The sequence below is a fragment of the Prionailurus bengalensis genome, chromosome B1 (assembly GCF_016509475.1).
Source record: "Prionailurus bengalensis isolate Pbe53 chromosome B1, Fcat_Pben_1.1_paternal_pri, whole genome shotgun sequence".
In the NCBI taxonomy this organism is placed as follows: Eukaryota; Metazoa; Chordata; class Mammalia; order Carnivora; family Felidae; genus Prionailurus; species Prionailurus bengalensis.
Genome location: NC_057344.1, coordinates 120,508,533 through 120,518,484, shown reverse-complemented (window position 1 = coordinate 120,518,484; position 9,952 = coordinate 120,508,533). Strand labels below are relative to the sequence as shown.

General features: G+C 42.8%; 1 protein-coding gene across 2 annotated transcripts in view; it reads right to left on the bottom strand.

The window, feature by feature from the left end:
- Positions 1-7,106: 7,106 nt before the first annotated feature.
- The window catches only part of SLC39A8 (solute carrier family 39 member 8), an 80,032-nt gene continuing 77,186 nt past the window's right edge, over positions 7,107-9,952 (bottom strand). For both annotated transcript variants that reach the window (XM_043571668.1, XM_043571676.1), the window contains exon 9: positions 7,107-8,617. In XM_043571668.1, the coding sequence (XP_043427603.1) occupies positions 8,468-8,617 (150 nt within the window). In that variant the 3' untranslated portion in view covers positions 7,107-8,467. The remainder of the gene's footprint in view (positions 8,618-9,952) is intronic.

Sequence of the window (9,952 nt, the reverse complement as noted above, 5' to 3'; positions counted from 1 at the left end):
CAAATTAGTCTCACCCAATTCCACCCTGTTAACCTAAGAACATTCATGCATGTCTTCTAATCATCTTTAGCCTGAAACTGAATTTTCAGTTTGCTTCCAAATTGCACTAATTCTACTCCTATTTTACCTACTTCAGTGTCTTACTCTCTCCCCTAATTCACAGAGTGGCCTCCTCTTGCAGGCTAAGACATTTACTGCTGATCATTCATAATCACAAAGGAAACAAATGGCCCACTGAACCCAGGGTAAGGTGAAGTGGGTTCATTTATTCACCAAGAGTCCAGTTGCAAATATGCAAGTGGGACCGAGGGGAAGGGCAGCCTGCTGTGTGGATCTGGGGCTTACAGCAGCTGAGCTATTACTATCCCCAGACCAAGGGCACAGGGAGAGTGCTTGCCAGAAGCAAAGGAGAGAGATCCACAGATTGTTCTGGCCCAGTAGCTGTTAGATGAAGCAGAAATTGAGGGTAAGCATTTACAAATCCCAATGGCAATTTGATAGAATACTTGTTTGTCACCAGTATCGAAGAATAAAAATGGTTTGGATTATCTATGTCTCTATTTTAAATTTGATTTCATTTTTCTGGTAATTCTTCTGCATCCGATTTACAGAAGTACCAACCTGTGACAAAATGGAAATAAGAAAAGCAAATTGGCCCTTCACTGTGGATAATGTAAAAAGCCCTGCTGTGGAGAAGACTGTCTAGAGAGGATCTGCCCCTCGGTTATGCACCACGGACAACCCAAGGGAACCCAGTGGGAAGAGAGTCAAGGAAACTGACAGCCTATCCTCATGCTCCTCTCTCCCTCCAATCTCCTGTTGAGGTTCCCCATGGATGAAGCCCTTTGGTGGCCATACAAGTCAGTCCCCTGGGACAAAGAGCAGGATACAGAGTGTGGAGTGGGGATCTCCTTTCTGTACAGTTTCCATCCCCAACAACAAATGCACAAAGGGCCATCATACAGAGTAATGTCATTTTGGTGATACTCCCTCTGCCACTTACCAATTTATTACCCCTCAGCTCCAGATTCACCCTTCAATACATGCGCTGCCCTAGTGGACAGAATTCCTTACACGCCTCTCTGTACACTAAGCACCATGCTGAGCTCTCTCAGTAGAAAGCCCCGGGGGGCTACTGCAGGGGGAGGGGGCTCTTCTGCTCTTTGCAGCTGCTGCATGGGGTCCGCATTGAATGTGGGAGGACTTCGTTCAGGCTCTGCCCCAACCATGCACCCAGATCATGTGGTCCCTCTGCAAGCTCTCAGCTCCAGCCTGACCTGGTATTAAAAACAGAAATCAATTCAGGAGCACCTGGGTGGCTCAGTCAGTTAAGCATCCAACTCTCAATTTCAGCTCGGGTCATGATCTCGAGGTTTGTGAGTTCAAGCCCTGCATTAGGGGCTGTACTGACAGTGAGGGGCCTGCTTGGGATTCTCTCTCTCTCTCCTCTCTCTTTTTTTCTGTCTCTAAGTTAATTAATTAATTAACTGAAAATAAATTAAACAAATAAATAAATAAACTAAAAAAAAATAGAATCCATTTCCCAGGGTTGCCGTGAGTACTAATTTTTCCAGTGCTTATGTAATCATTATATTGACATGCTATTCTCACAGGGCGAATCAAAAATAACTTTGATTTTATTCCCCACCTGCTGGAACCTGGGGCTTGGGGTCTGGGCAGCCCTTCTACCCCTGAGTGAAACCGGGGCTGGCAAAATGACTGTTATGACACAGGACTTGGGGGGGGGGGGACATCAAGTCCTACAATCATGCAGTCTCAGGTCAATTATGGAAAGAATCTAGTACAATATATGACTCAGTACTTCCATCTTTATTCAGAGATAAGACACGTAGGAAGAAACCATTGTCTTTTACCTCTCTTACTCCCCCTGTCCGCTCACTGTGGCTTCTGGCCCCTACCAAGTTAAGTGTTTGGATGGAGAAGAGAAAAAGAGGCAGAAAGTTCTTATTTGGTGGGTACAAAACGTGTAGCTTCGTGCCTTCGGGACTGACAGGTACTTAAGGTTAACCCTTTCTCTTGTTGGTGCTTTTAGGATTCTTCTTCAAAGACATGTTCTAGTTCTCCAGCTGTCCCACCAAAGTCTCGGTTTTCGGGAGGCCCACCCAGTACTAACCTTCTCTGTTCTCTGGATGGTACCCCTCTTAGTCATGACCTTAAATTGTTCCAGATCAAAAGGATCTCTTACCTACCACGTGGTTCACACTAGGTCAAGGGAATATTCATGTGTCTTTTGTCCAAAACCCTGTAGGACTGAAGGTCTAGCTGAATGCAGCAGCAACTCTCCTCACATGGCCTCCAAAGCCACTTGCCAGCAAACTCTCAGCCTCTCTGTTTCCTGGGAGGGTGTCACACGCCAGTCCCCCGGGTTCATCCTGACTGCAGCTAGCTCATGCCCAGCATTCTGCAGGGCCCGCTGGTGCAGCTTGCCACAAAATACAGAAAGACACAGGTTTTCTACACGTCCTCAGCGTTTTGAGGGAAGGAGCCATTTCTGACTTGAATTCTTCCTACAGGAGACTTTCCCCTGTAATTCATAACTTTACATCTTTATTTTTCTTTTTCATGACCCTCCTCAACATCCCTTTGGTGACCACAAACATGGTCATAAATTACCTGCCTGTTGCCTTACTGGAGTTTTACCAGATTGTTCTATACAGTTGGGGGGATAATGTGCACAGTCACTGCAGTAGGAATTAAGCCATCATATGAAGTTTAACACGTGCAACCCCTACCATTAACACTGTTCTTTGGTAATCTTGCTGTGCACATCCAAGCTAAATGACCTTGAGATTTGAGGTCTCCAGTGGCCCATCTAATTATCTACAAAATCAAGTAACAGACAACATTTTTGTTCCAAATTTGCTTATGTTAAATAGCTGTGAGGACCTGGGTGGAGGAGAGAATACACAAATGATTTTTTTTATTTTATTTTTGCCCAAATCTGCTAATAGTATTTAGTTTCATAGTTTCGATATAAGCCTGGTAATCAGGCTTAATCAGTCTGGTAATCAAGGGTTTTAAATATCAAGGTCCATATTAAAAGAGTTTTGTTTCAGTTTCCTTAGAATTTAGACCATCTTATACAAGACCTAGGATGTCTTCCAGGTAAATAAATAGTACTCACAATAGGCTGAGACAGAGGAACTATAAAGGGAAGTACAAATGTGTATGAGCACTACTGTTTGTAAGGTAAGACCCATCAGGGGCACCTGGGTGGCTCAGTCAGTTGAGCGTCCAACTTTGGCTTAGGTCATGATCTCATGGTTCATGAGTTCGAGCCCCGCATTGGGCTGTGTGCTGACAGTTCAGAGCCTGGAGCCTTCTTCGGATTCTGTCTCTCTCTCTCTCTCTCTCTCTGCCCCTCCCCTGCTCATCCTCTGTCTCTCTCTGTCTCAAAATAAATAAAAATATTTTTTTTAACTTTTTAATAAAAAAAAAGGTAAGACGCATCAGGTGGGCCAGAAAATGGTCAGGGTGACAGGGAATTAATCTGAAAGAAGTCATGAGAATCCCTAAAAGAGCGATTTCCCCAAACTGGTTGTGTCAGAACCATCTAGAATATTAAGTTCTCCAAGACACAAACCTGTCTAGACCTGAGATGGTCTCTAGTCTACCCAACATCCCTCTTTGCTTCTTCTTGGTAACAGAACCCTGATCTTATTGGTTATAGTGTATCCAGCTAAAAGCAATGTTTCCCAGCTTCTCCTGTAAGCTAATGTGGCCAGTGACTAATTCTGACCAGTGAATGTGAGTAGAAATTGTTGTATGTTCTGGGAAAGCTCGTTTACGGGGAATGAAGAGCTAGGTGGGAATTTTTTGGTTTTCTACCTATTCTTCCTCCTGCTATGTGGACTTTAGAATTTAAGACTGGATTTCTCTAGCAAATATCTTAGAACATGAAGTCATCTTGAAGTCAGAAGCCACAGATGACAGATTGGATCCCCAATGACCAGGGAACTGCCACGTTAGCCCCACACTGCTTCTGCATTCTATAGAAAGGAAAGTAAACCTGACATGTGTAAGACGCCTATTATTATTTACGGTTCTGGCATTTTTGTGGCCTTACCAGATCCCAACAGATGATTTTCATTTTCACTCAACTCTATCTCAACAATGCCACCTGGTTGCCAGGCACAGCAGCATGGCATTTGGAAACATTAAAATATAGAGGGAAATGCCCCTCTTAAGAATTAATGGATGGGGGGGGCGCCTGGGTGGCTCGGTTGGTTAAGCGTCCGACTTCGGCTCAAGTCATGATCTCACGGTTCGTGAGTTCGAGCCCCGAGTCGGGCTCTGTGCTGATGGCTCAGAGCCTGGAGCCTGCTTCCGATTCTGTATCTCCCTCCTCTCTCTGCCCCTCCCCCGTTCATGCTCTGTTTCTCTCTGTCTCAAAAATAAATAAACGTTAAAAAAAATTACAATAAAAAAAAAGAATTAATGGATGGGTATTTGGGGTTTTTAGTTCATCCTGCTGCCATAGCTCACCTGAAATTTTACTAGTAAAGTCGTCGATTATGAGATATACAGAAGTGGGGAGCCTCCCATATAGGAAGTGAAATGGCCATGAGAGAATGCCTTGTGTGTGTTCAGCACAGAGAGGCAGCGAAGGGAAATGCAATTTTGCACAGTTATTGCAACACACACACAGCTGGGGAAGGCAGAGCGTCAGTGAGAAAGCAGCTATAGCAACATCAGTGTTAGGGACCTGATTTATTGCAGGGTTAAGAATCTTTTGTCCTGTAATGAACCTTAAATAAACACGGAGTCTGGAAATCACGGTAGCCCACTGAAGAAGACCAAGGGGAGACCCAAAGGAAGGCGATGCCAATCAGAGCATGGAGAGCAGACTGGCGATTCTTCCCCTGGCACAGGCCATCAGTAATTAGCTCTGTTAATACACCTACGCTAATTGCCTGGTAAACCCATCGTGTTGTCTTGGTTCTTGTCAATTAATTCATTTTTTAAAAATTTGAGCTCCAGTCGCAGGAACTTTTAGGCGTGGCGGGGTTTACTAAGCATCTCCAGATCATTATAAAATGCCTTTCAGGGACTGTTACATAACTGGACTCTCGTGTTGGCTATGCTAAGCAGCTGCCCGTAGAAATGAGCGTGGCAGAATTCGACTCACAAACTGAAGAAAAACAAATTATCTTGACTTGGGGTAAAGCAGTGTTGCATCCACACATTTGCACATAATAACACTGAAGGGAAAGAAAATAATATTCTCCTAGAAGGAATAATATTCTCAAAAAAAGTAATTCTGGGAGCTTTGGGTGAATTAGTATTGATATAAGCTGTTTTCTACCAGGTAAAGTAACAGTCTCTGGAGAGCACTTAAAGCAAATTGAAACCGTTTGTACTCCTCCAGTCTCCTGTACCAGAACGGCACGTCTGTGCCCTCTGCCACATGACTGCAGCACCTCCTGCCACGGGGGCCCAACCTAGACGACCCCCAGTCTGAAGTTGAGCCGTCCAGCAGAGCCCGGGCTGGACCAGCTGAACGTCACCGGCAGACCTGTGAGCATGAGAATAACCTGTTGTGAGACTCGGGTTCTTCGGGTGGGTTGTTTCTCCACATCGGCATGCTAATAGGGGTCTACCGTGTCCCCCAAATATTTATATGTTGAAATCCTAACCCCTAAAGATGAGGGTAGTAGGAGGCAGGGGCTCTGAGAGATGCTTAGGTCATCAGGGTGGAGCACCTCATGAATGAGATTAGTACTCTAAACAAAAGGCTCCAGAGAGTTCCTTTACCCTTCCACCACGTGAGGACACCAAACCTGAGGGTGCCTTGGACCTGGACTTCCAGGGGCCAGGACGGTGAGAAATACATTTCTGCTGTTTATAACCCCCCCCCCCCCCCCACCGCCCCAGTCTGGTAGCCTGGAAGTACTAAGACAGGGTCTGATTCGGTACTCAAAAAATGCCAGCTATTGGTAGGCATTTTTAAAAGTTCAGTTACGCAAAAGTCAAAGTACATAACCCCAAATATAATGCGTTGAAATCATCTTTGGTGTGCCACAGTAGCATCTTTAAGGTTTAAAAATTATAGAATATTCAAGGAGTATAATGAATGCCTCTGTATAAGATATGTTAACTGATTTTTTGAATTGTTACCTGGGATTTAAATTTACTCACGGCTTTCTATATATCCTACCTTCTACATGCAACCATAACCTCACGTAAGTAGCAATTTTCTTTTTGCTTTTTGGGCCTTCCTGCCCTATTGCCTCTGTTCTCCTCCCAGTTGAGGAAAACGGCCAAAAGATCAACACACAGAAAGTGTAATATAAAGCACCCCGATAACCCACATGCAACAAATGAGAGTTTGTTAAACTATCTTGTTTTAATATCATGTTGTAAATAGCTTCTTAACCCAGACATACAGTCTGTGCTTTAAAAAGGTAACGAGGGGCGCCTGGGTGGCGCAGTCGGTTAAGCGTCCGACTTCAGCCAGGTCACGATCTCGCGGTCCGTGAGTTCGAGCCCCGCGTTGGGCTCTGGGCTGATGGCTCAGAGCCTGGAGCCTGTTTCTGATTCTGTGTCTCCCTCTCTCTCTGCCCCTCCTCCGTTCATGCTGTGTCTCTCTCTGTCCCAAAAATAAATAAACGTTGGAAAAAAAAATTAAAAAAAAAATAAAAAGGTAACGATTGGGACGCCTGGGTGGCTCAGTCGGTTAAGCGGCCTTCAGCTCAGGTCACGATCTCGCGGTCTGTGAGTTCAAGCCCCACGTCGGGCTCTGGGTTGATGGCTCAGAGCCTGGAGCCTGCTTCCGATTCTGTGTCTCCCTCTCTCTCTGCCCCTCCCCCGTTCATGCTCTGTCTCTCTCTGTCCCCAAAATAAATAAAAGTTAAAAAAAATTTTTTCAAAGGTAACGATTATTCTTAAGACTGAATGTAAACAGATTAAATGATAAAAACAGATTCTATGTTTACTGATTAATCTTTCCATATTTATTTGCTGAATATCTTTGCAATAAACACATCACCAATTTCCTATTTCTCTCTCTCCCCCGTAACACCAGGTACAGGGAAGTCACTCAAAAAAAGATATATATTAAAATGAATAACAAACGACACAATGCATGGCTTCAAAGGTGTTTACTATTTGGTCAAACAAACATGTTTTTAATTGTCAGTTATAAAGAGAAATCTACATTAACATACATGTTAAATATTCATCTACTCTGCATTATTGCTAGGTGACACCATCGCATGGTCTGTGGGAAAATGTTAATTCCTGAGATCATTGTTGGCTTTTATCAATCACTTTCCTCACTGTCAGTCATCTTTCCTGAAGTGACTTGGGAGTGTGAATTGGGGTTAGGATGTTCAACTGCAGACCAACTTTCTCCATCTGCTAAATGAGCAAGCAGGCCGTCTCACCTCCAAAAGGCACAAAAATAACCACGGTGTGGGGAATTTTTTTTCAAGGTATGCCATAGAGGAAAAATGTGGACTGAGCACAGAAGAGGAATGTTATGATTGCTCTCAATCGCCCAGAAGGAATGTGGTTTTCTAGTTAATCAGTCCTTGACATACAGCAGTCCAGCTATTATTTTGCACCGATTTAAAATACACTCTGCTAAACAGTTATGTTGAATTTTAAAAGAAAATTGCTTAAACTTACATTCAGTTTCTTTCTATAAACCAACATAGTCTTTCCCTTCATGATGCAAATACATGATTCGCTGTAGCCGAGTGGTCCCCGGCCCCACGCTTTCTGCCCTGGGTTGCGATGCAATTACACCTGAGCCATAAAAAAAGCAATTCTGCATTTGTGTGGGAGCAGGGAGAGCTTCCACTTGGAGATGAGGTGTCAGATAAAGTCTGAACTTAGTAGGGCTAACAAAACTTTACTGATTGCATAACTCATATTATTTTAGGATAATTTTTTAAAACGAGCCTACAAGTCCCTAACTGAGATATAAAACAGAAAAAAAGCTATGAGCAATCTTTCTTTCCTGGGTTCATTAAGGCCTTGGAATCATTTAGATCTGTGTTGCATGCATTTTGCTTCTTTTCCACATTTTAATGTACTTGCCTGTGAAAGCACTAGGACAAATTAACTGAAAGAAAACCACTCTGAAACCGCTTGAGCTTTTGAGCCTGCCACAGAGGTTTAAAGGCTTATACAACCTAGCCTGTGTTTCTCTCTCTGGATCTTCATGTCTAAATGATTGTCGAATGCATAAAACATGAAGAAGTGGGTACTGACCAAAGATCTCGTGTACCTGCCTTTTCAGACTGGAACCGAAAACCCTTTGAAGCATCTTTAACAACAAATAATGGCCTATTTCACAGATCTGAAAACAATAATCAGTTTTCCTGACCTACAGTTGAAAACAAAATTATCTTTTAACTAAATAGGATCAGCTTCAAAATCCCTTTGGAGATGTTTTTATTTATTAAATGCCTTCCTTGACAACAGCATCTTTCATTTCCTATTACTCCAATTCAATTTCTCCTGCATACAAAGTAATGAGAAGAATGGCTGTGAATCCAGTTAACATTCCAGCATTCTGAATCATGAAGTAAGTAAAATCGGTTTTTCTTCCAGTTACCTTTTCTCTCAGCATATCATTCATCTCTGGAAACTAAGAGAAAGATACATTGTTAGATAACTGTCGCCATCTGGTGGTAAAACATAAAACAGCCGCCTAGAGATTTCTGCGGGGTTGGGGCAGTGATGACTTAATTCAGATGTTTAAATGTTTTATTTAGCATAGCATATAGATATAGCATAGCATAGATAGCATAAAAGGGATATCTAGCCCTACCAGACATCAACAAGAATAAAAGTATAGAAGTAGTGCTCCCCACCTGAGTTAATCAGTGGGACAGGATTTACCTCATTTTATACCTTGTGTTTCTCTTTGTCTGTCCGCCTGTCTGTCTCTCTCCCGCCTTACTCTCTATGCTCCATTCACACCATTCTTTCAGGATCTCAAATGCATCCAAACTTTTTCTATCCTCAAACTCATCACACCCACCCAAACCGCTATCTGACCTCTTCCCCCTCTAATTTCTCAATAAGCTCCATCCTTCAGGTTCCAGCTTCAAATCATACTTTCCAGCAAGGCTTCCCTTAGCCCCTCCTAACTTACACTAGAGTCCCCTAACTTCATCTCTCGCCACATGTACTGCTTTTCTCCTTAGCTCACGGATTTTTTTTATTTGTAATTATTTAGTCATGTGTATGATTTTATTCATTGAATTTCTGGTTTCCTCTCTTTAAAGACAGAATGCCCCACAGATGCAGGGAGTGTGCCTCTTCTTGCTCACTCCAGTGTCCCCAGCACCTTGCAAATTCCAGGCCAGGCACAGAAATATCAATCAATAGTGGCTGATTAAATAAATCTTTAGGAATCGCTATACATTTAATTCTGTTCTCTTAAATTTGTGTCTTTCTGCTTGCTCTACCCCTCACAAAATCATAACGTTTTCAAATAAATTATGTACTCTTCTAGGATTGAAGGCTATAACAATCTCATTACAGTGAGTGCAATTAAAACTCCAGCTTCTGTTCTTAAAATCTACCTTTTCTCAGCAGATAAACTCTACTGAAAAGGCTCCAATAGATCTGTAAATGCCAGCTTTTCAAAATGTATTCCAAAATTATATATACACACATACATACACACACACATATATGTGTGTGTATATATATATACACACACATACATACACACACACACGCACGTACACACACGTGCACACACACACACACACACACCATGGTGCATTGTACCAAAGCATCCAAGAGGCCTCCAGAACCCAATCAATCCATGTGCCTGATTTAAGAAGGTTGTTTTACCAGGATAAAATGAGTGAAAGCTGTGAAATTATTCTGAAAAAAGCAAACTGTTGTAGGACATACAACGTCACATATGAGTATCCTTTCCTTGAATGGAACAATTCTGATATTCTGC